We start from the raw sequence: 25,958 nt of genomic DNA, 5'->3' as shown, positions 1-25,958 counted from the left end.
GAGGCCTATGGTGTGGGTAGATTTCCTTGGCAGCTTAGGGCTGGTTCCTGGACACCTGTCATGTGCCCTTTGCACAGCAGCTCTTTCGATGCTCTATGCAGGTGGGTGTGGAATACTGAACCTTGACTCTAGATCTCTTGTAGGGGCTGAATGCTTGGCCTGGTTCCCACCACTGATGCTCTTGGGGCCCTCGGTTGTCTGCTTTCTTTTCACTGAAAGGAAATTTTAAGTGGAGAGAGAGAGAGAGAGAGAGAGAGAGAGAGAGAGAGAGAGAGAGAGAGAATTTAAACAAAGTGATGCTGGGGCCACAGGGAGCCATATTGTAAGAATGCTCCTCCCGGGGTTGGGGATTTAGCTCAGTGGTAGAGCGCTTGTCTAGCAAGCCCAAGGCCCTGAAAGGAAAAAATAAAAAAGAACGCTCCTCCAATCAGCCTTCACACTTGCCTACAGAAGCACCAGAGAGGAGATGGAGGGCCACAATCACGTAGGCCCAGGTGGGGCAACTCAATGTGTCAGCCCTAAGAACTGCAGGAAAGAAGGAAACAGTAACACCCATCCCAACCTTCAGTCTTTTCAGGTGAAGGGGCTCCTTTCCCTTTGACCTTCATGGCAGAGGGAGGCAACGCTTCCCCATGAAACAAGTCCCTTGTCATGGGTGCTGTCCCTCCAGCCAAACTTCCACCATCTTGGGAAGTTCATCTCTGCCCTCTTGCAAAAGAACTTTGTTGCCATCAACAAAGATGAAAAAGGAGCTGGAGAACTGAAAACTGCTTTGACATCAGACACGGAGATACTGAGTTTGGAGTTTGCCCAGCTGGTTTCCTGTTTTGATTCGGGGATTACAGGTAAGTGATTGGATGGGTCTCAGAAGAGACTTTGAACTCCGGACTTTTAACATTGCTGAGACTGCTACAGACGACAGGGACTTTGGAAGTTGGACTAAATGAACGTTTTTAATTATGCTATACCCAGGTATGGCCCCCATAGACTCGTGTATTTGAACAAGCCTTTGGGGGCCAGGGAGTGAAATGGCAGGATTTGAATGCTTAGCCCAGGAGTGGCACTATTTGGGGGTGGGGGGGTAGCCTTGTAGGAATAGGTGCATCACTGTGGGCATGGGCTTGAGATCCTCATTCTAGCTGCCTGGAAGTCAGTCTTCCACTAGCAGCCTTCAGATGTAGAACTCTCAGCTCCTCCTGCACCATGCCTGCCTGGATGCTGCCATGTTCCTGCCTTGATGATAGTGGACTGAACCTCTGAACCTGTAAGCCAGCGCCAATTAAATGTTGTCCTTATAAGAGTTACCTTGGTTGAAAAGAAAAAAAAACAAACAAACAATCAAAAAGGGTTGGGGATTTAGCTCAGTGGTAGAGCGCTTGCCTAGCAAGTGCAAGGCCCTGGGTTCAGTCCTCAGCTCCGAAAAAAAGAAAAGAAAAGAAAAAAAAAACAAAAAACAAAGAGTTACCTTGGTTATGATGTCTGTTCACAGCAGTAAAACGCTAACTAGGACATTCCCCAAAGTAAAGTTTGGTAGAATTATGTCTCAAACTCTCATGGGGACCTTAGGAGGAGGGGAAGACATTGCTTATATCATCCCTTGGGAAGGAATTTGGCAATACCATTCACCCACAAATGCATCCCAGGTTTGTTGACTTTTACACTCTGTCATGGAGGGGTGTGTGGAGAGGGTACTCAGTTGCTGCCTACCACCTTCTGTATGCAGCTTTTGTATGTGGCCTGGAGGAGGGGCTAGAGGATACATAGGTTTCAAAGCCCAGAGCTTGGGTGCCCATCTTTGCATCTACAGAGAATCTTCCATCCCTGCTCCATTGAAATCAAGTAGCTCACAAGCTCTGCTGAGCAGAATCAGCCCTTTCACTGGGGACTTAAAAGGCACTTTGGGAACTTGCAATGCCTGGGGCCGTCATGACAGACATCAGTTTCCATCGTGGAACATGGCAGAAAATGAATTGGCTGTTGTTGGTACTGTCCCCCAACCCCCACTCCCAGCAGACCCAACCCTAGCACACACCCAGACTCCCCCAGGCTCTGAGAATGATGTATTTCTGCTCTCTGCAGCTGCAACACAGGCCTTGGTTTGCAAATATGCTCCCATCTTTCCTAATTTGAAAGCCAGCTCCCTACTCTTTAATTTGCCAAAACCTCCCACTGCCACCCCATACCATAGGCTTCTCTTCTAGATGAAGGCCCTTTGAGCAGGGATCCTGGATCACTGGGTGTCCTTACCCTCCTGTTCCTCAATGCCATGCAATCCACCTTCTACCCCCAGCCATCTTCTACCCAGAATGCTCTCTGAAGCCACTGATAAGTCCCTCCACTCCATCCTGCCACCAGATTCAGCAACATCCCACCTTCCCCAAACGACCAGCCTCTGCCTCCTAGAGACCATCTCTGCCCCAGCAGGGCTGGATCAGACGCCCCAGCCTTCCTTCTGTGCTCCTTTCTCTTGCTCCATGCCAGCCAAGCAGGCGGGTCTCCTGCTGCAAGATTCTGGCCTTGGCATCTTTATCAGTCACTCTTGGAAATGTGAACCCTCCAAGAACTTCACCAGCCAGAGCCATGCTGGTACCGCCTAATGACCCTCTCTCCCCAAGCTGGGCACAAGATCTGTGTTCTGCCTTCCCTGAAATATGGAAGCAAAGGTGCCCTGTCCAGAAACACCCATCTTCTTCTTCTTAATCCAAACCACAGTATATACTTGCAGCCTCCCTCCTCCAGCTCTCAACCTTTCTTGTTGTCCACATCCTGAGGTTTCTTCTTCCTGGAAACCCAGCTCCCAGCCCCTCTGTCACTTTGTTCAGTACTGCCCTAGACTAAGCTTCCTAAAGCATGCCTCTACCTGGTAAGAGGTTCAAGTTTCCACACACAAAGGATGAAGAGGTGAAAATGTTAGTTACCCCAATTTGTTCAGTACATGTATGCATCAAAATATCACACTGTACCCCAAAATATATACAATTATTATGCACTAATCAAAAGATGTTAAATGTTTAAGGAGACAAAAATACTAATTTGATTTAATCATTTTCACAATTTATACATGTGTCAGAACACCACATTGTACTCCACATTCCTATATAATTAACCATCATTGATTTAAGAAATCGCTAGGCCACCCAAACTACTTGAAATTCATTTCTTTTTATTGCCTAGAAAAGAAAGCCCGGCTTTCAAGTCATCTGTCCAGCCCACCAGTCCCCTCTCCTCCTGGTCCTAAACACCCAATACCCTAGTCAACCCCTCTGCCCCTTTCTTCTGTTCATGCCATCTCCTCAGCATGGAATCACCTACTCTCTGGGAACCCTTACAATGCCAGCTCCTCAGAAGCCTTCTTCCTTAGCCTGGGCAGGAGACAGTGAGGATGTATCAGCTGGTTTAATGTCAACTTGACACTGGCTAAAGTCATTGGAGAGAAGGGTGTGTTAACTGAAAAGAAATTGCCTCCATAAGACCAGAATTGGGGTATTTTCTTAATTGGTGGCTAATGGGTGTCAGGGGGCAAGTCCACTCTGGGTAGGGCCATCCCTGGGCTGTTGGTCCTGGATGCTATAAGAAAGCAGGCTGAACAAGCCACGGGGAGCAAGTCAGTAAGCAGCACCCCTCCATGGCCTCGGCAACAGCTCCTGCCTCCAGGTTCCTGTTTGAGTTCCTGTCCTGACTTCATTCAGTGATGAACTGTGATCTGGAAGCCTGAGCCCATAAACCTTTTACTCTCCAAGATGTTTTTGTTCATGGTGCCTTAGCACTAGTAACTAAGACAGGCTGCTTACCACAGATCCACACAGTTTGGTCATTCTGTACCTTGAATTTTTCCACCTGTAAAATTAGTCCAGTAGCTCTCCTAGTGTTGCCGCCAGGATTAAATACCACCAGGATTAAAATTCATCTAAAGCAATAGGGCCTGTTTAATAATGAGTACTCAGAAATGTCACAGCTTCATTAACCCTGACACGATCCAGACTTTGAATAGCCTTCTGTCATGCTCTTTTCACTTGTCTTTGTTGAACCCCCTCAGTCCTGTCAAACATCTGTGTATGGGGGTCTCAGCCTCTTGAAGGCAGGATCCCTCTTCAACACTGCTCTCCTCAAACCACTTTAACAGCAAGAGACACTCGGCAAATGCTCTGCTGCACTGAACAAAATTAACTACCATGGATTTATATTGAGATCAAAAACTGTTTACTCATCAGGAAAGACTCTGCTTCTAAGGGACCCATGGCTCCGAAACTGTCTTCAACAGGAAATGAAAGAAATCCCATGGCTTTAGTAACTTCTCATGGAATGAACAGAGAAAACAAAGTAGAATTTTCTGGAATGAGGTGCACACATGGAATCTGACTATACAGGAAGCTGCCCTGGCGGCCATCACTTTGATTTGATGAACTCAGCCTCAAAGGCCTTCTTTCCAGGGTGGGAGTGCCATCCCTAAAAAGGTGGCACAGCAGAATTTTGCCACTTGGCTGCTATCAGGGGAAATCAACCAAGGAGTCAGGAGGAAAGGGGTCCATTCCCACAGGACGAATGAGATTTGACTCAAGCTTTCTCCACCCCGGTCCCTAAGCATTCACTCCCTGGGGAGACTCAGAATAGGAAAAAAGAGGATGCTCTCTTATTTAAATCCCAGTCCTTAGAGGGGATAAGGACACAGGCCCAGCATAGCTCTACCAGCATCAGAAATGCCTCCAGACAGCACAGTTGGATACAGCCCCATCGCTCAACCCTGAGAGAGACTGTGTTATTAAATAACTATTCCTGTCTGGGATGACCCACTCTCCTATGAGAGAAAACCTCACACTACAAACACGGACATACCTGCATGCACACACAAAACAGACAGACAGACAGACAGACAGACAGACAGACACACACACACACACCCACACACACACACACACACACACACACACACACACTTGCAGCACCCCCCCCCAGTAAAGCTACTAATTAACCTCTACTGTTACTTATTGGAACAGGTAGAGCAGTACAGAATGAGGTGGGATTAAAGACAGATCACTCCTGAGCTCGGACAACAGGAGGAATGGCAGTCTATCAACCCTGCCTAGGGTGGTGTGCATGAAAGAGGAGATAGGCCCAAGCGTAGGAGCAGGAGCCAATCAGAAAAGGCGTGCTGAAGAAGGTAGCACTCGGGCGATGAACACCGAGAATACAGTTTGGCTTGGTTGTTCCAATTGGCCTGGTTAGCTAGATTGGATGGCTCAGTGTGTAGTTTGGTTGGTTTGGTAGGTTAGTCAGGTTAGTTGGGTTGGTTGGTTGGGCTAGTTAGTTGACTGGCTTGGTTAGATTGTATTTATTGGTTACATGAAAGTTTAGCAGTTAGGATGAATGTGTAAAAAAATAAATGTATGAATTAATGAAAGTCAATAAGAAAAGCACCTCTTCTCTTGATCCTTGCTCTTACCCTCTTCCCTTTTGTCCTTCTCTCCCCATTCCCCTCCCCACTTCCCTCCATGTGCTCATGGCCGGCCTTTACTCCTCTCCTCTTATACTCTTCTTCTCTCATTAAACCTTTTCACATGGAAAAAATTAATAAGAAAACAAAGAGCGTTTGAATTAGATGCGTTCTCCTCATGGTTTTCAGGGTTATTCACGGCACTCATCGGTATGGTTACCTCCTCCCTTCCACTTTTAAATTGCCGGCCTCAAAAACAGAAATGGGTAAGGACTAGGAAATAGGGGCCATCGCAGCCCCTAAGGAGTCCAAAGTAAGGATGAAGTATCACATTATTACTCCACCTGTACAAAAAGTTGCCGTAACATTGGGAGAGCCAAAGAGAAGTGTGCAGATTCTTCTAGGCAGGCCAGTGATGGCGAGAAACACAGAAAGGCTGAGTGTGAATGTCAAGGGCCAGGCCCTCTGGGTGCCACCCTGTTGTTATCCAGCAGCCTTGACGGTGACAGCTCCATAAGGTCTGCATCCTAGACACTTTCCTTGCCTTACCCTTACCCTCATCCCCAGAATGTGAAGCAGGCTTAGCCCCATCTCTATGTGGGCCTCTGCTGGGGTTCCGATACCCTGGGACCTGTGGGAAGCTATCTGGGAGCCCAGCAGACTGGATTCTCAGAATCAGAAAAGGCACCGAGGATGGAGGCTCTGGACAGCCACCCTTCCCATTCATTCCCACAAGAATCTCCAGATGATCTCTGAGCTCACGACCAGAGAGAACCCACCAGGCAGCAGCACCTCGTCTACAGGGGATACCCTCCTGCTTTGCACACTAGGACTCAAGACGACAACAGAGTTGACAAGGATCTCAGGACCCTGACCATGTCCACCGATGGACAGAAAGAGGAGACACGTGGGCAACAGCCCTTTGGACACACTTTCTTGGTCTCAAGAGAAATCTGCATCATGGGAAGCCTCTTTCCCCTGAAGGATACACTATACAGTGACATGAGATCCTTGATCCTGTGCCCGAGGGCTGCAGTGACACCATGCCCTTCCTGGAGACAGAGTGGGGCCTGTGATGTGCACCACAGCCACATGGCATTCGATCACCAGTGTCAGCCTTGGAAGGAGAAGGAAGAGTGGTGGGCTACATTTGGAGAACATACACAAGGTCAACCCTGACCCAGTCTGAGACCAGAGGAGGTAGTGGGCCACACAAGACAGCTCTGCAGGTCAGAATATGAAGCAAGGCTGAGCTCCAAGAGGCCACCTGGTCCTGTGGGCGGGCCAGAGGGCAGGGGGCCATCTGGGTGTTGTGTAGGTCTCAAAGAGCAGGCAAATTTGAGTCTCCAGGGTCTTACACAAAGACCAAACGATGCATAGACCTATTAAGACGAAAATTCTACCCACTACTAGTCCCATGTGGTGTACAGATTGTCAGAGTCAGGATGCTTGGGTGAGGGGAACAGTCAATAAACTGCAGATGCCACATGCTCTCCTAAGTGACAGCCAAGCCTCAGCTGGTAGAAGTCCCTCTAACTCGGTATGTGGACAGGCGTCTGTGGGTCTGAAGCCTCTGCTCCTGGTCTGGGGACTCCAGGAAGTGACTGGGGGTGGGGGTGGGGGGCTTGGAATTGAGAGACGAATGGTGAGAAAGAGATGGGGAGGGAGAGAGGGAGGGAGGGAGAGAGGGGGGAGAGAGAGAGAGAGAGAGAGAGAGGAGGGAGGAGGGAGGGGAAGAGGGAGAGGGAGAGGGAGAGGGAGAGGGAGAGGGAGAGGGATTTTAATGAGTACTGCTGAATGTACATAAGTGGACAACTACAAGTCCCAAAGATGGACAAAGTTACGCTGCCACCTAGTGTCCATTCTCTAGAACCTGAAAGATTCTACCAGAGTCAGGAGCAGTCTCCTCAACCAACCGCTGGCCTGGACGAAGGCTGGGCAAGGGCCCTGGGTGTCTGAAGGAGCTGTTCCAGCAGAAGAAGGCAGGTCAGCCTGGCCCAGGTCTGGGGGCCTAGTGTGGCTGTTCCCTGTGAAGCCAAAGTCCCCTGCACTGAACACACCACTCTAAACCAGGCCTCCTCCTCTTCTGTCCACTGCACAGCTCCTGCTCACTGTGCTTTGCTCTCCTACTTCTGAACATGGCTGTGCTTTAGTGTCCAGAATGGATTCTGGCTCACAAAGGAAGGCAGATGATTTACCTTTTGGTATCTCTAGTGCCTGGCAGGGCTGGAGTACCAAGAAGGATTCAAGAGACTTGTCTTATTGGTAGAAGAGAACATAGCCACAGGGGTGCTCTTGTAAAAAAAAGTCACTGGTGCCCTGCTGAGAGAAGCTAAGCTTGGACACGGCTTCTTCCAGTTTTGCCGGCTGGAGTTGTACTTCCTCTGAGAAAAAGCCCTGCTTGGCCACTCCCTCCAGGACACCTACCCTCAAACAGGGTCCGCAATGTGTTCACTGTATATTTAACACCCTGAGGATGAGCGTCTGGAACTTCTGAGAACTGTTAGCCCCAGTGCTCCCCAAAATGCCTCACTCTGGAGGCATCCATTCCATCTGCTGTCCCACCAGCCTCCGAGGGCTCACCGCTTCAGCACTTTGAGATAATTCACCAAGGAGGCAGCTCACGGCCCAGTCAGGCCCAGGACGGGTAGCCCACAGCCATGACTGACAAGGATTCCAAAGCAGACTCCACATCCCTCTACGGGATCAAGCTAAGACCCCATGTCCTTGCTGACTCTGTCCTCTGCCCTGGTCCCCCCTCACCGCAGCCACTCACAACAGCAATGACACCTGCAATGAGAGCCACAGGACAACTCTGCACACAGTTATGACTCCAAGAACATGGTCCTTGACCTGTGTATGGGAAGCCACCTGGGAGAAAGACACACGCTGAACCAGCTATTCAGATGGTGGTGATACCTTAACCAAAACCTGCTTCTTCCCATCTTCCTTGTTTCAGAAAAGACAACCCCTTCTGGAGCTGATGCCTCAAGTCATCTTTCCTCCCTCTTCTCTAACATAAAAGATGTAATCTGTGAAGAAATCCTAAACACAAATGCACACACACGTGCATCGCGCGCGCACGCGCACACACACCCAGAGAGACACAGAGAGAGAGAGAGAGAGAGAGAGAGAGAGAGAGAGAGAGAGAGAGAGAGAGAGAGAGATATGCACCTGCGCTGTCACCACTCTGATTTAGGAAAGTCACCATTCACTCTCTTCTAGACTATGGCAAACAGACATCCTAACCGCCTGCCCCTTGCCTTTCATGCTAACAACCTTAACAATTCTCAACCCCCGAGGCCCAGCCTTCGGGGGCTCAGTACGACCTTTAGGCATTTCTTTAAGAACAAGAATTTTCAGTGGCCACCATGGCCCTACAATAAGTCCTGGATGTCACTTTCTCCCCTCCTCCCAGTATAGCCTGTCCCGCAGGGCCCGATCTCCTATTTGCTCCCAGAGACTAACCCTGTCTTCCTTCTGGCTTTCCCTCAGGTTGTTCCCTGGCTTCTCCTGATTATAGCCATTCCCTAACCCTCTTCCCTGTTTCCTTGTGTCTCGGATCTGAAATCCAGTCCGTCTAAGATTGAGGGAGAGATCTTATAAAGAACAGGGCAGCACGCATGCGCCATGGAAGCTGTGGGAGGGGAGTAGAGCCACGCACCCACAGCACGCAGTGAGTATTGGAACTGTACAAGGGCTGAGCGCCACCTACACAGCCTGAGGAGTCCCTCCATTCACTTGGGCTGTTTCCCATCCCCACATAAAGATCTTAGTGGCTAAGGACCTCTGACCCTTACAGACAGTGAAGACAAGAGGATAAACGGGTTCCAAAGGAGCCTCTAGTATACTCTGCCTTTTTAAATACCCAATTTAAAACCTGGGGTGCGGTGGTCTATTAAATCAATTCCTCTTCTGTGGAGCCCTTAATACTTCCACATTGTATCAGAGAACATATCCACGTGAAATCCACTCATGTTGGTGACATTACCACCTTCCCTGAACCCATGAACCTGCCGTGGACCGCGGGGATCAATGGCTGTAGCTATGGGGTTTCCTGTGACCCTGCTCATACAAAGCCCAGGTTTGGTTTGGTTTTGGTTTTCTTAAAGGAAAGGATCAACACAGGAAAATGCCTTGAAAAAGTGAAAACACCAACTCCTGGGTGGTATAGACAGACAGACTGAGGACAGAAGACAATCATGAAAAACCGTAGTGAGACCAAACAGAATTCTGAGGTACTGCAAGAAGATGCTGCTGGTTATGAGCCCTTCCTCTACATCTGCTCCTGTACTAACCCCAGGCCTGCCACACTTATGTTAGACGGCGACGGCAAACTAAGGCTGTGGGTGGTGGCTGGCCACATGACCTCAAGCTGAGGAGAGCAGCCTGGTTCCCCAGGAGGCCCATATCATTGCAGAGTCTTGGCTGTGGAAGAACAAAGGAGGAGAAAGCATAGAGGTGGCAGCCTGACAGGGACTCAGCAAATGTGGCCTGCTTTGAAGATGGCAGAAGAGAGCAGCAGCTACAGACTGCCAGCAGCCCCTGGAATCGATGAGAGAAGCAAGCAGTCCGGCCCACAGTTCAGCATTAGTGTGACTCAGCTCAGATATCTGACCTCTGGGTGGTGAAACGCTGTTCTGTTTTCCACCCAAGATTCTTAAGCTTGCAATGAGAAATGGATGCAGCCTCACGTGTGCCTACACTGCCAGACCATCCCTCCCTCCTCCTAACCCAGGTCCAGTGTGCATCTAGAAAGGTCCATGCTATAGAGAAAGCTCAGTGCTCTCCTCCTCCTGGGCCTTCTCCTCTCCTCCATTCCTCCTGAGGAGGAGGAGGAAGTAGGACTTGTTTAATGGCTAATCTTTGTATAAATAAAGGGACATCCTAAGCTCAACCTTCTTCCTTCTGAGAGTGAGCAGTTCTTCCAGGGGTGGCCTCTACACCCAGCGACCACACAAGGAAACTTGCCCCAGCCTACAGTGAACTAAAGAAGGCTGTCTCCTCGGGACCACCAGCACTCAAGACTTCCGACTTCCTGCCTTTGGCCTTAACAGTCACACAGGTGCTGTACCTAGCTCTGGTCTGCTCAATGCCTTTTGTTCTACTAGTTGTTTGTAGGGGTGGGGGAGATATTATCAATGGAAACTTTCCGAATTAAAAACAGTATCAAAAAATAATACCTGCCTCAGTGGATCATTATGGAGAACAAGTGGGAAAATGTAATGCATTTAATATGGTGCCCAGAAAGAAGAGGGACAAGGACAGTGAGGGGGCAGAGGAGGAGGAAGACGGGGAAGAACACACACAGATGTATGTTGACTGACTGATGGACGTCCACATTATTAAATACATAACACCCCTGATTACACTCTGCCAAATACTGAAAGACAGGGAGCTGGGCCAAACATTCTAACCCACTTCCTCTTCCTAGAAGATGAAGTTCATGCCATCTCCCAAGACTTAGTAGGTGATTGTGAGGGCAGAGGTTACAGAAAGATGCAGCTGGTTTGCCAACCCACATCATCAGATTCCAGAGCCATACCTCCTAAGTGCCCTGCAAGCAGCAGATACCTGCTAATTCCCACAAGGGACACAATAAGGGGAAACAAGACTCCAGCCAGTAATATGTGTAAACAAGATGACTTTACAACCAGAACACTAGAGCTCAGGGGAAAAGTGAACAGAACTGAAGACACCAGGCCTCCCACTCTACACACCAGAGCCACTCTTCCAGACCACCACCCCAGCACGAGAGTGAGCACACGGACTGGTTTTGATATTTCCCTTCTTTAGAACAAAGCTGCTTTGGCAAAACAGGGAAACCCAAGGCAATGACTGTGGACTGAACTAGAGGTAAACTGACCAGCTCAGGATGAAGAAGACTCTGGCAGTCAGCAGTGTGCTAGAGGCTAGGGAGCCATCACCCAAAGGCTGTGATGGATCTGGACTCAGGGACTGATGTGACATAGTCATTCATGTGCTCTGCGCTCTCACTGGATGCATAAGTGTGGGCAAATGAATGCCTCTGAGTATGCTTCCTCATCTGTGACACGGGTTATCCCCTCAGATATTTTGATGATTACCCAGAATACTTAGAACAGTGCTTTACACAGTGTGGACCCACATGAGAGGACGGACTTCCGCACTGCCATTGAAGTCAGTTGCTAGTATGGTAAGTGATCATTCTCTGCAGACAGGGTGCTGTCAGAAACACAGGGAACAAAAAGGTCCCTGCCTTTGTGAAAATAACCTTCAGTGGAGAAGACAGACAATAGACAATAACCAAGACTCTCTGGTAATCATAAATGCTGGTAAAGAGGAAAGGCATGATCCAGGAGCCAGCCTAAGAAAATCATGGGACTAACAAGGGAGGGACCATGTGAGATGATGGGAAACAGGAACTGCCCCCTCCACAGGAGTGGGTGGACATGTTGTACCACAGAAACAACCAAATCCTGTGGAAAGAATGAAGACCTGACCAGCTCTGGAGGAGAAAGACTGACCCCAGCAAGAAACAGAGCTAGAAGCACAAGGCCACAGGAGTCATTAAGTGTGGCTTCAGGATAGAAGGAAGGCTACAGAAGGATGGGTAAGAGGGAGTGATAGGGGTAGGGGACAAAGGACAGAGGGATGGGGGAGGGAGGCAGTGGGAAGGAGGGAAAAAATCGACAAGAGGTTCTACCCTGCCGGAACAAGACCTCAGTGAGGAGCAAAGGTGACGCCACAAGCCAGGGTATAAGGAAACCACAGACAGGATGGCCCGGAAGAAACCTTCTCCCTTTACAAAGACAGAAGTGAAAAGAGCTCTTTCCACCCCAAGAAGAAGCAACCAAATACATAAACAGGAGAGTGAAGGCTGTGTGTACAGAAACAGCACCAAATATTACTGAAACATAAAATCAAGAAGGAATTGAGTAAGAATTTTTAAATGTAAAGCACATGCCAAACAAGACTTAGTACACAAAATCAAGGTAGAAGGAGACGGGGACTCCCCTGCAGGCCTGCATGGTGGCTCTCTCTCTCAGCCAGACCCAGTATATCCGCACACGATGACTAAGGTCCAGTCAAAATAACCAAAAATGAGCGGAAAGAGGACAAAAAAAGGACTAAAATTCAATGGAAAACTAGACAGTAGCAGCAGACCCAGGGGTGATTCACCCACTGGAGTCATGACGCGGTGACTTCAAAACCATGAGGAATCTCATCCCTGAAAATAAGGAGGAGAATCTGTTTTGTTAGTGAATAAAAATTCTAAAATATAAAAATAATGGAAATTAAGAAGCTACTACGTAAGTTTACATAGCATATTAGATGTGACAAAAGAGAAAAGAACATGAACTAAAGACAGGAGGCAGTGGTGCACTCCTCCTACAGTCCCAGCACTGGTAGCCCAGGCATTTGAAACTGTGAGATCTCATTGCAAAAGAAAAAGAAAAAATATCCATGTGGAAATACACATCGAGAATGACAGAGAAAATACATAAAGATATTTAAAAGCCATACTACACAACGCAGGGAACAGTCCATCCGGGTAAGCAGAGTCCCAGGCCAAAAAGGGAAACAAGGAAAAAGAAAAAAAGAAAAGGAAGAAAAGGAGTGAAACAAAAACAGCACTCCAAAGGTTAACAGATGATATTTTTCCAAAACTGATGAAAAGTATAAATCCTCTTTTTCAGAAAAGTTGATGTATCCCCAAAAGAATGAAAACTACCCTGGGGTGTGGCAAGCCCCAGTGTTGGAAGCCAAAGAGAAAAATACCCTAAAGGAGCCGGGAGGAAGTCAATGCGGCACCCTCAGAAGAGCACAAAGCAACCTGCAAACTGACTGACTTGCCGCCAACAGGAAGAAAGCCTAAGGTCATGGGAGGAGGCCACCAAACAACAGAGTCACAGACGAAGACAGCTGAGAAGCAAGCGTCAAAGAGCCACAAAAACAAACTAGAAAGCAGTCCCACATCAAACCAAAAGGGAGTACGATAAATGAAATAATTAAAAATGGCCCAAAGTACTGAAAAGACACACATAAAGCCAAAAGGGATTCCTAGAAAAAATATAAGACTAAATAAATAAGACGAATGGGCGTGAATGCACAGACACTCAAGTGCACTAGATGGTAAGAACAAATTACTAACACTTTGATGACAACTAATTAATAATTTCAGGAATGAAGCAGAGACATCACTGTGGATCTTACAACCTTGAAAGTGAAGAAAGCATTTTTTAACTGTGTAATTTATACTAATAATCTAAATACAGAGAAAACTGTCAAAGTCCTTGAAAAATATAAGCCCAACTGACATTAAAAGCATTTTGACTGAAGATATAACTTAAAACTCTTTAGTAGTCCTTCCGGCTAAACTCTACCATGTATTGACGGAGATTAGCATCACTATTTAGGATAGCACTCACTTTTTAGGAGAGGGGAAGGGGCCAGCATCCAACCAGGGAGTGGCAACAGGAAAACCCACCAGCCAATCTCCTCCATGAATCTATGCACTAAAGTCCTAAATGAGATGTTAATAAATTAAATCCTGTGCTATCATAGCCAAGAGGCTCGTTCCCAGGGTAGGACTGGATGAGCAGTCAAAAATTGATTACTGCAGCAATCCCCAGTGGCCTATTATGAAAGAATGGAAGTAAAAAGAGGGGTCAAAAATGGAGCGCCCACAAAGTCTTTGGGGTGATTCTCGAATGCAGGGAACTCCTCAAATTCACATCAGCCAAGTGTACCACTCCAGTTGTGCTTATGGACATCAACTAAAGTCTTCTACGCCCAGAGAAGAACAGAAGGGGTAAAGAAGGCTTCCCTCTGAACTTTGGAAGGTGTGACCTCTGGCTCCATTTTTTCCTGGTTGATTATAATCCTCTGGTCCTGCCTGCCTCACCGGCTTGCAGTGACAGCACAAGAGACCAAGAGAGCCCCATGAATGCCACAAGAGGCTGAACCATGTGTGCCAAGTGGTGCTTGGCTTGGAAAACCCCACCTTGGCTCTCCATGCTCACCTGAGAGACGGGGGCTGGCCGCCTTGCCGCTTGAATGCTCTTTCTAGCCGTTCCTGGGGCATCCTGGAATTCCCGTCAGGCAAGTCCAGCCTCAAAGGTGTCGTGATGATTTCTGTGTGGCTGTACCCCAGTGGGCTGTCCTCTGAAATACTTCTTAGCCTGGGCCTGTCCCTCTGGCACGGCCCTTGGCTGCTAGGAGTAGCATTTGGCTTCTCTATAGACAGTTCATTCAGCTGACCCAGAGGACTCCTGGAGAAGGAGTCACTGCTAGAAGCAGAGACCTCCTGTGGTCCTGGACAGACTGGGGTGTGAACAAATGGCTCGGACTGCTGCTGGCTCTCCTCTGGGGCTTGGAGCTTCCTGCTCAAAGTCGAGGACCGTCGCAGAGAGCGTTTGCGGAAAGAGTCCTGAAGCGGTAGGAAAGAGACAGAGAGCATCCTTAACTAGAAGAGTTGGAAAAAGTACTTCCTCTAATCCCCAGGAAGGTCTATCCCCACCCCAACCTTCTTTTTCTTTCTTTTATTGAAATGATTTTTTCATACAATATATTCTGATTAGTTTCCTCTCCCCCTACTTCTCCAGCTCTCCTACCTTCCCTCCCACCCAGATTCACACCCTTTCTGTCTCTCCTTGGAAATAAACAGGCATCTAAGGAATAATAATGAGATAAAATAAAACAAACAAACCAGAGTGGACAAAAAACAACCAAACAAGAGCCAAAGAAAAAGCATAGCAAGTGCATAGAGATAGAGACACACGGTGTCGTACACATAGGGATCCCAGGAAACAGAATAATATGCATGGAAGGGAGAAAGAAAGAAAGAAAGAGAGAGAGAGAGAGGGGGGGGGAAGGAGGGAGGGAGGGAGGGAGGGAGGAAGGAAGAAAGAAAGGAAGGGGAAACGAAGGAAGAAGGAAAGGGAAGGAAGGAAGGAAGGAAGGAAGGAAGGAAGGAAGGAAGGGGAAGAGAAGAGAGAAAAAGCACTAACTTGATATGAAATAAAGACCTCCCAAGGATGCCCTTGATTTTGTTCTGCTAACCATCTACTGCAGGGCATGCAGCCTACCCTTGAGAGTGGTTTGTTTCCCCAGTGAGACTGCCTTGGAGAAAAATACTTTTCACCAGAGTAACAGTTAGGAGATGGGAACTGTGTCCTCTTCTCCTTTTGGCTTTAGAAAGCCATCTGGGGCAGACCTGTGCAGGCCCTGTGCACGCTGCCTCAGTGTCCTTAAGTTCCTGTGTGCACCATATGGGTGTGTTTACAAGGCCTTGCTTCCTTGGTGTCCTCCATCCCCTTCAGGTTTTCCACTCTTCCTGCCTCCTTTTCTGTATAGCTCTCTGAGTCCTGAGGGGACTGACTCCTTCCCTTAATGTACTCCGGAAGGTGCCCCCCAAAGCTGGCACTGCAATGCACCTTCCTGAACAGATTCCTGAGCATCCTTGCGGTTTTCTCTCACTCTTTCCTTCCCCAGAGCACTTCAGGTGGCACCAGACGCATCATGAGTCTCTCCTTATTGTCTCCTCACCTACGGCTGAGTCATCTGTGGAAGCGATTTTACTTCTCTATCCGTCACATCCTCACCAGTAATGCAAGCTGTCCACAGCACCTTACCTGCCATTTTGAAAGCAATCCTGCGATGAGCTGTTCTCATCTGTTAGGGATGTGGCTATCAAGTTTTCAAAGGATTGATATCCTCATGTTTAGCTCTAAAGATGCTTGGTTTTGCTCATGAACTTACGTGCTATGTGACATATGCACTATGATAACCTTCTGAAATATAAATATTCTAAATCCAAAACACATTTGGTCCACATTTGGGATGAGAGAGGAGGGGCTTGCAGCCCGTCCTTCTCATTACCATGGATAGAGAAGATAGAGCCCAAATACAGAGCATGCACGTCACAGAACCATGACAGTCAGTAGGCCACTCTCACTCCTGGTAGTCGATCAGGAATGGCCAAAGTCATTCTTTATTCAACTGTGGTGGTTATGGAGACCCTAACTCAGCTGCCTGTATCTCCTTAACGATCAAGATTTGCCTACTGAAAAAGAAGGGACCAATAAAGTCAGGTAGACTATCCCCCTCCTATGTGCTGAAGAAATGGGGCTTCCTGCTACTACCCAAAGGGCAGTGGGCATGGGAGGGCTGCCAAGAGACAAAATCCACCTCTAAGTTTTCCTTCAGGATATCTAAGCATTTCCAAAACTCATTCAGGGGCAGGCAGTAGCCTGGGCTGCAATAGGGAGAACTAATTTGTTGTGTTCTGGCCTCATGGAAATGACTGCGCAGGGCATGCCTGCAAACAGGGAGGACAGCAGTGGTCACCTTTCCCAAAGAGACACATTTACCTCACCCATGACTTACTAGTAAAAACTGAGGGATACCCAGCAAGTGTTACCAAAATGCCAAACTCCCTCCAGGAAACAGGAAATTCTACAGTAATCAGTATTTGATGCACTTTACGGAACTCAGATATCACAAAAGCAAGAAAGCTCATTTCCCCAAACAATTCCAAAGAAGTCTTCAGCAACGCCCTTAAGGGAAAGTCACCTCCCTCTCACCAGAAGTCTCGCCTGTACACACTGAAGAACTGAGCCATCTTGGTGGGAGACAGAACCCTGGCACCCACTAAACTAGTGGTTCTCAAAGTGGGGTCCACTCATCCCTAGAAGCCCCCAGACCACTTAGGGAATTCAAAACAAACATAGTAGCTAGGTATGACTCGAGTGTGTCCTCCAGGGCCCACATGGTGTGAGCTTGGTGGCATTAAGGTGACATGGTAGACCCCAGAAGAGAACTGGAATCACAGAGGTGATCTTTGAGGGGATCAATGCTGATCTCATGGGACTGGATCAACTCCCACAGATGGTTTGTTGTGAAGGAACCTGCCAGCTCCCCTGAATCCCTGTTCCTTACACACAGCCTGCCCTCTCACAGGAACTCCCACAATAACAGCACCTGCCCTGCTGAACTATGAGGTAGAACGAAAGGATTTCATGAGAGTCTGAGCAGACAGGAGCCGTGAGACTCTCAGACCCACAACTATGACCTAAATAAACCTCTGTTCACTTATCCACCTTCGGTTACCTTGTTGGGGTGACAGGCAACTGACTGAGACAGTAAAAACATGGCCAATTTGCCTTTCTCGGTGTGATTTAGGGTCCACAGCAGCGGCAGGAACATGGCTGGCCATGTGCATAAATCTACGCTCGTTCTGGGTATTCCTCGCTGCCTTACACTTGCAATAAAAGTGAACAGACATGATGCCGACTTAAACAGTGCCGCTGAAGCTTTATTATGGAGTGTTATTAACCGCGTCCCGTCTAGACTGTCACACCTATCACCTCAGAATTCCAAACAACCAAACGGAGGTGCACACGCCTGCTCTGCTGCATAGGAAGAGCAGTGGCTGCGGTGTGTACAACCGTCTAACTGTGAGTGCCGGGAACTTGCTGTTTTCTTCAGGGGACCTCGGGCAGACAGACAATAGTGATTCAGACTAGAATTTGGCAGGCATTTCTTGAAAATAAACTGAGCCTGTCACAGCAAGGGAAACAAATGGTGCACTGTTTTCAGTGTTGAAACGCAAGCTGTGGGGTAAACATCACAACTTTTGGGAATCCTACATCAGTCACCAAAAGCTTGAGTGTTTCGGGGGATTTTAAATTTTTCCTGCAATCTTTGGTGGTTATGTCAACAAGTACGGCTGTGTGTGTGTGTGTGTGTGTGTGTGTGTGTGTGTGTGTGTGTGTGCATGTGTGTGTGTGTGTGTCTCCATTTAGAACATCTATATAATTCAGTAACTGATATATTCCAAAGGACTTGATGCATCACACTGCTTAATCATACAGGAATAAAAGATTCAACATACATGGCAGACATTTGGAAACGTATAAAGTGCAGGCAGCACACGTATGTAGTTTAAGGTTCCACGTTAAGGGGTGGGAGTGTCACTTTCTTTGATAGCATACTTGCCTAGACTAGTGAACCCCTGGGTTTTGAGTCCCAGTGCCACATATACCAGACATGGTGACACTCACTTAGAAGATCCTTAAATTCTTCCTTCCTAAATTCTGTCTAAGGCCAAATTTTGTCCACACAGTTTAATAAAAACTGTGTACTACAACAGACTACATTCAGAAGCAAAAAAAAGCTATCTATATCGTTTTGAATCAGCCAGATATTAAAGAGATTTACAAAAACCATGTACAAAGCAATTACTAATCTTACCAACTATTTGTTAGAAAAACAAAACTAATAGAGTTCTTCTGATATGGCACCATACCACTCTCCTGGCTGTAACCATTCAAGGTACCCAGAGGGATCTGTCAGGAGGAAAGAACACTAACGCTGACTAGACTAGTGATGTCAGTCACAGCAAGGCATTATGGGAGGGCACCAAAATCTGAAGTCATATATTTGCCACCCTAGGACTTGGCTATTCCTTCTTCTACATTTGAGAGACTGTTTCCTCTCAACTTCTCTGACCTTGCTAGCCACTTTCTTCTGGACAGGGTACAGTTTATGAATTTCCTTCTTTGACAACAAGGTGCCTAGGGTGGGACATGGCACCAAAGTGTGGCTTGGCAGGGAGAGAACCTCCCTCTTTGTCCTAACACAAGAGTGAAAAGATTAGTGCCAGCATCAAAACACTCATGCAGACACAGAAACTCAGCTAAATGAGAGGAAGGTGGTATTCCAAAACAACCAGGATAGGTCTGTCCAGTATACTCATGCTTCTGATATTCCCCATTTATTGTTTTGCAAACTTCTTTCACACTGTCCTCTCATTTGCTGTACCCTCCTACCTAAGGAGACCAAACCATGATCCCTCCTTAAAGGAGACCACCAAGCAATGAGTGAAAATTTTACAATTTTTCTGAAAGAAAAAAGAAACAATAAATGATAGCTTTAAAGACCAGGATTTCTACTCCCTTTTAACCACTGTGGTAAAGAATAATATTCTCTAGACTAGGAGAGGTCCCCTTCCCTAGAACTACCAAGACAGAGCCAAGTGAGTGTGCTTTCACTCCAAGCAAGGGGGGAGGAAATCAAAGCGTCCACTTCACTAACTCAGGTAGATAAACTGAGGGCGAGGAGGTAACAAAGCTCAGGATCCACAGGTCACTAAAAGTAGAGCCAAGGAGAAAACATGTGGGCATCCTTCCTGTCCCCACATGCACCCCCATTCTCAGCCCACCTCTCACTGCCCAGTCTACAGAAAACAGAAAGGGGCAGTCCCACCTGCGAGGAGCTGGCGACAGGCCCAGCCATCATGCCTCGGACAATCAGGCCAGACTTCGGCCTGGTCCTCTCCACTGTCCTCTTCATATCTATGCCAGGCTCTGATGAGTGAAGCTGGTCCACCTTCTCCCACGCAGGAACCAAAGGGAGGCTGTCACCCAGGACCATGTGCGCAGGCTTACTTTTGTATGGGTTTTTTTTTGAAGACATGAAATTACCAAATATGTCCCCATCCAGATTGTCATGCCTACAAAAACATAATATTTCCACTTTAAACAGAGCCTCCAAATAAAAGATAACAATAAAGCCCAAAGCTAACTTCCATTCATAAATACATAATTGGAAATGAGTCAAGTCAGGAGAGGTAAGGAACAGAAGCACTTCCTTGGTATCAGGACAAATGCAGCTGAGTTCAAGCAAAGTCAGAGGACAGACCACAGAGATCCCTAGTCCTAATGCTGAAGGCTAAAGGGCACCTTGAGTCTTGCATACTCGGATGATAAAGGAGGCACCTGCAGGGCAGTGCAGGGCATGCAGGACTTGCCTTGCTATACATGGAGAGCATGCCTGAGGCAGACGGCATGTCGAGTGCTCAGTAAAGGTGCATCAGTGTATGTGTGTGCGTGTGCATGCGCGAGTGTGTGTGTGCGTGTGCATGCGTGTGTGTGTGCGTGTGCATGCGCGCGCGCGCGTGTGTGTGTGTATGCATGCGTGTGTGCATGTGCACATGCAAGGGGGGAGGGAGGGAAAGAAAACAAAAGAAAAGAGAGGAATGGTAAAAAGGAGCAAGAAGTCTTCTTTTAAGGTAGAGCCTCCTAGGTGATCAGCCGTGTTACGATGGAGGTGAATCTCCCCTTCCAACCACTGGCTGTCAGAAACTCATTAAAGCTGACCATAAACACGAACTTCATACTTTCCAGAAGTACATGGCCACAGACATTGCTGCTGATGCTCTGGGTTATGTCATCCGAATCACTGGGAAGGACAAACAAGGTTTCCTATGAGGCAAGGTTTCCTGACCCACAGCAGACTATGTCAGGCCTACACAGTTGCAGCTGCAGCAGACTATGTCTGCTGTTAAAAAGGGCATTCCTGTTATAGATCAGTAAAAGGAGAGAGGAAGCGCACGTCTGTTTGGGGATGCATGTTGATGCCAACCTGAGTTCTCAACTTGGTTACTGGAGAGAGATGAAGACAGACAGACAGACAGAAAAGGAGAGGGAGAGAGAGATGGGAGAGGAGGGAGGCAGGGAGGGGGACAGAGAGAGAGAGAGAGAGAGAGAGAGAGAGAGAGAGAGAGAGAATATGAATATATTCCTGGACTGACTGACAGATACTACTATGCCTCCATGGTTGGGACCCCAAAGAGCTAGCAGAATCCTAAAGCGTTTCAGTCTCTCTAAAGAGAATGATGTCCAACAATATGTTGTCACAAAGCCCTTAAAATAAGAAGCCCAGGACCAAAGCACCCAGGAGTCAGCACTCAACTGGGCTGCACAGTTGCAGTTACTCCACACAGCCTGGAACAGATGCCAGTGCATGGCTCTGAAGAAACAATGCACTAAGAAACGAGGAGAGGCTGAAGAATAGGCTAAACATGTGGCCCAGAGAACGAAGGAGGCTAGAGGAAAAGGTCAGAAACAGATGGCGAAGAGACTCAGCTGTCGTCATCAAGGGCGTCTACTTTGAAGTCTGAGTAAGAGTACAAAGTCTTTAACAGTACCAAAGAAATGACCAGACCTGAATTTCAAAGAAAAAAAAAAAAAGCAAGAAAGAAGCAGGGCCTGTTTGTAAAGGGGACCTCGCCCGGGCAGCGAGTAGAGGAAGGGCAGGAGGCGGTACCTGGCTTTGCCTGTCTCTGACCATGATGTCCGTCTTCCTGTGTCTTCATCTGAAAGGTCATATATATTCACCAGTGTGGCCTCTGGGTATCGCAAAGGCAATTTGCTGTTTTTCTTTGGAATAGGGATTGCAGGGATCGGGGCTTCCTGACTTTCAGTACTGTCTGTATTTCCAAAATGATCCAGAAAGTATCTGGTAATGAGTTCCAGGTTTGTTTTCAGAGGCTTTTCTTTTGTCTATCAGTGGGAAGGAAAAAGATATCATTAATTGACTGCACAGCCCTCGGGGAAGGGTGGAAAGACCATCCCAACCCTTTGACATACTTTACCAACTTCTCACTCACGCTACACACTCCCAGCAAATACACACTTACTTATTCTGTGTGCCAGGCGCCATCCTGGGTAGGGGTTCAGAAAGAAAGACAAAAGTCTCCTCTCTGAAAGAACCATCGCTCTGTGCACTATGAGGCAGAAAGAGGGTTGTCCAAGCTAACCTCCTTTTGTATTCTTTCCCTCTGTAAACAACTGTAAGAGATAAATCCTTTCCTTTAAAAACCAGTTTTAATTTCGTTTTGTATTGTACTCCTTTACTGAGTGGGAGGAAGCTGAAAGCCACCTGTGTGTGGGGATCAAAAGAGAACTTGAAATGGCCAGTTCTCTCCTTCCGCCGTCTTCCGGGCCTCTATAGATCAAGATCCATTTGGGGCCTGAACATTTTACTAGGGACACTGTGGTTTGAATCCAGGATGTCCCTCTCGGGCTCATGTTCTAGGCACTTGGTCACCAGCTTACGGTACCATTCTGAAGTCTGTGGGCCTGGCTAGTGGACACAGAGTGTAAAGGGCAGAACTGTGAAGAGCACGTCTGCCCCTGGTTCCAGTCTCACGCTCTTCCGTTTCTGATCTGCATCATGTCAGCAAACAAACTCAACTCCAGCCACCAGAGTTTCTTCATCACGATGGACTGGAACACCTAAAACCATGAACACCTAAAACCATGATCCCAAATAAACTCTCACACTGCGGGCTGCTCCTGCAGGTATTTTGTCAGAGCAAAGACAAAGGAAATAACACAACAGATGATGTTTCTTTAACATCAACCACAGAGTCAGCTAGGACAGACCCAGACTAAACCCCAAGCATAAAAAAGAAAGGATAAGTATGCGAGGAAACTTCAGAATAAATAATATCGTGTTTTCCAGCCTTGCCTGTAGTAAGTATTTGGGTTTTTGGATTTCTTGTTTTTAAACACATGACCAGGTGAGACTTACTAAACCCAAACAGAAAGAATTGGAGCTTTGATTTCTCCTGAACTCTTCAGCCCAAATAATCTGAACAGATACCCAGTTGTCCAAGCAGTGACCCACAGGTTGGCCTCCAGAATCTTGGCCATGTGTCAGTTCCACCCCAAGAGCTGGGAGCTGGGAGCTGGGAGCTGGGAGCTGGGAGCTGGGAGCTGGGAGCTGGGAGCTGGGAGCTGGGAGCTGGGAGCTGGGAGCTGGGAGCTGGGAGCTGGGAGCTGGGAGCTGGGAGCTGGGAGCTGGGAGCTGGGAGCTGGGAGCTGGGAGCTGGGAGCTGGGAGCTGGGAGCTGGGAGCTGGGAGCTGGGAGCTGGGAGCTGGGAGCTGGGAGCTGGGAGCTGGGAGCTGGGAGCTGGGAGCTGGGAGCTGGGAGCTGGGAGCTGGGAGCTGGGAGCTGGGAGCTGGGAGCTGGGAGCTGGGAGCTGGGAGCTGGGAGCTGGGAGCTGGGAGCTGGGAGCTGGGAGCTGGGAGCTGGGAGCTGGGAGCTGGGAGCTGGGAGCTGGGAGCTGGGAGCTGGGAGCTGGGAGCTGGGAGCTGGGAGCTGGGAGCTGGGAGCTGGGAGCTGGGAGCTGGGAGCTGGGAACATCCGGCCTGTGAAACTGTGTCCAGACATGGGCTTGAGTGCAGTGTTTGCCAAGTCAGAGCAGCCAAGGGTCTGATGAAGGCCTGGTGTGGAGCCCTCAACACAAGCCAAGTCCTTCCCCTGCTAGTCCTCTCCAGCCAAGATCCATGGCCAGTGGACAACACTGACTTCAATGGCCTTATCAGATCATTAAAATCAGGAATAATGTGTTTATTTATTCAGTTTTTATAAGACCAAAAAACTTATGTATTTTATCTTGGTCTAAATTAGGATCACGATGAAGTGAGTTAAAGAAAACATATAAATTGACTTCTCTATCTTGCCTTTTCTCTCAGTGAGGTGCTCTGTGCCCTGTTGCCCACATTATACCTCTGTAAGTTTTCTCACTTGTATCACTAAGGCTCACAGTGAACACAGGCTTGAGGTGAAGCTAACACCATTTCCCCAAACCTCAGTCTTACATAGTAAGAGGTCTAAAAATCTTGGGAATAAAACTTTTCAATTCTCCGGGAAGCATACTGGACTCCTCAAAAGGATCCTCTGGCAATGGCCAGAGAGTTGAGAGCTGAGTGAGCTCCTGGGACAGCTGGCTGGAGGTGATGAAAAGGCCAGAACTGAGCTGTTATCCAAAATTCTACAAGGTCTCACCAAATATAGAACCAACATAGCAGCCAACCAAATTGTATTAATGTCACTGCTTTGCACTTACCAATCATATTTTAGGTTACCTAACCTTTCTGGAAAATTCCCCTAGATGTGCATAAAAGGGGCCTATGAGCCCCTCAGGTTGCTGCCATTTTGATGAATGGTTGGCCCTGGCCTGCTGATAATTTCTGCAAAATAAAGTCTTTGCATACTGTCCAAAACGCCTGGGGTCTTCCTTTAGTGATTCTTGGACCCTAACAGTAGGTATTCAGTCTATCACACAACTGTTAGGAAAACCAAGCCACTGGGATATTCACACTGAACTGCAGCGGTTCCTGGGGTCAGAAGAGCTCTGGGCTCAGTGCATCTTGAAAGTGCCTGCAACAGATGCTAATAAGCACACTTTGCTTTAAAAGATGGGCTCCAATGCACTCTGCCATGACTAATAACTGATGTTTACATCAAATAATTAGGGATTCATCCAGGACTGATGATACCTTAAGCTGTGAAGATAATTACTTTAGAGAGACTACTCTGTGGTAAAAAATAAATAAATAAATAAAAACAACTTAAAAGAGAAGATGCTTCTGGGAAATTAGGTGAAGGTGGATTTATATAAAATCCCAGGGGCAGTAATGGTTCTTTGGATTTTCCCGGCCAAGGTCCCAGAGTCTGTGAAGCACCTCCCTAACATGAACAGCCTGTGCCCTGCCTCCAAATGCACCAACGGAAGGACACAATGCTGCTGTCTCAGCACATCCTTGATGCAGGATTGCACACATGAGTGGATGGAGGGCAAGAAGACAAAGATGCTACGGGAAGCCTCAGCGCTGCTGTGACCTCCTCAAAGAGATCACAGAGGCTCCTGCAGGCAGGGATGAGTAAGCTGAGGGCCAGAGGCTGGAGCCTGCAGACCTCCCTGGAGCACTTGCGCTTACACTGGGTGCCGACCCAGGGTCCTCTCCGCCACACCATACGCAGTGGGCTAGAGGTCAAGGGGTCTGGAGGTTTCTCTGGGTATTTTAAATGGTATTGTTCTCATTCGTACATGTCCATTCAGTCAGTTAGGATCTCATTTTATCTCTTTTTATATGGGAGGTGATGGTGGTGGTGGTGGTGGTGGTTGTGTGTGTGTGTGTGTGTGTGTGTGTGTGTGTGTGTGTGTATACACCTGTTCACAGGCATGCAGAGGTCAAAGAGGGACACCAGATGGTTCCTTTATCATTCTCTGCCTTATTGCCTTGAGACAAGGTCTCTCACTGCACAGGAAGATGGTTGACCAGCAAATTCCTAGAATCCTCCTGTTTTTGCCCCCTAGTGCTGGTGTGACAGAAATGCAGTCAAGCCAGCTTTTGCTGTGGTTGCTCAAGATTCAAACACTAAGCCATCTCCTCAGTCCCAAGACTTCTTTTGAAAATCAATCTCTAGCCCCACCACGCTGGGCCTGGAAGCACACATACTTGTAATCTCAGTACTCAGAAGGCTGGAGCAGAACTGCCACACTTTGAGGCTAGCCTGAGCTATGTCGTGAGTTTTGGCCAACCTTGACTACAGAATAAGACTGTCTCAGGAAACAAAAAGGAAAGAAACCTCTACCCTGGCCCACATAATTTACCGTCGGAGGTCAAATAGCCTCTTTGGCTCAGAGATCTTTCCCAGGGGCAAACTCCCACCATCCCAGTGGGTCCAGAGCTTTCATACTGAGCCAGGAGAAGCTGGCCCAGAAGGCCAAGGCAGAACATACTTCACTTTACTCAGTATACAGCATGGCCTCCCTTATGCCTCACGTATAACAGACTTCTGCATGAGCTGCCATTTGTAACTTGTTAAAGTATGACAAACACAGAACTACTAAGACTAATCACCTGACTCCCCACCAAGGACCTCCATGCCTCAAGAAAACCTGTTC

At 47.9% G+C, this 25,958-nt stretch overlaps 1 protein-coding gene across 2 annotated transcripts in view; it reads right to left on the bottom strand.

Annotated features, from left to right (window-relative positions):
• The window catches only part of Mindy4 (MINDY lysine 48 deubiquitinase 4), a 110,978-nt gene that overhangs the window by 77,777 nt on the left and 7,243 nt on the right, over positions 1 to 25,958 (bottom strand). For both annotated transcript variants that reach the window (NR_197244.1, NM_001431721.1), the window contains 3 exon segments: positions 14,437 to 14,843; positions 19,682 to 19,928; positions 21,524 to 21,759. Coding sequence is in view for 1 of the 2 variants with exons in the window: in NM_001431721.1 (NP_001418650.1) it covers positions 14,437 to 14,843; positions 19,682 to 19,928; positions 21,524 to 21,759 (890 nt within the window). In the remaining variant the exon portion in view is untranslated.

This window comes from Rattus norvegicus, chromosome 4 (assembly GCF_021556685.1).
Source record: "Rattus norvegicus strain SHRSP/BbbUtx chromosome 4, alternate assembly SHRSP_T2T, whole genome shotgun sequence".
In the NCBI taxonomy this organism is placed as follows: domain Eukaryota; kingdom Metazoa; phylum Chordata; class Mammalia; order Rodentia; family Muridae; genus Rattus; species Rattus norvegicus.
This window is presented reverse-complemented; position numbering and strand designations above follow the sequence as displayed.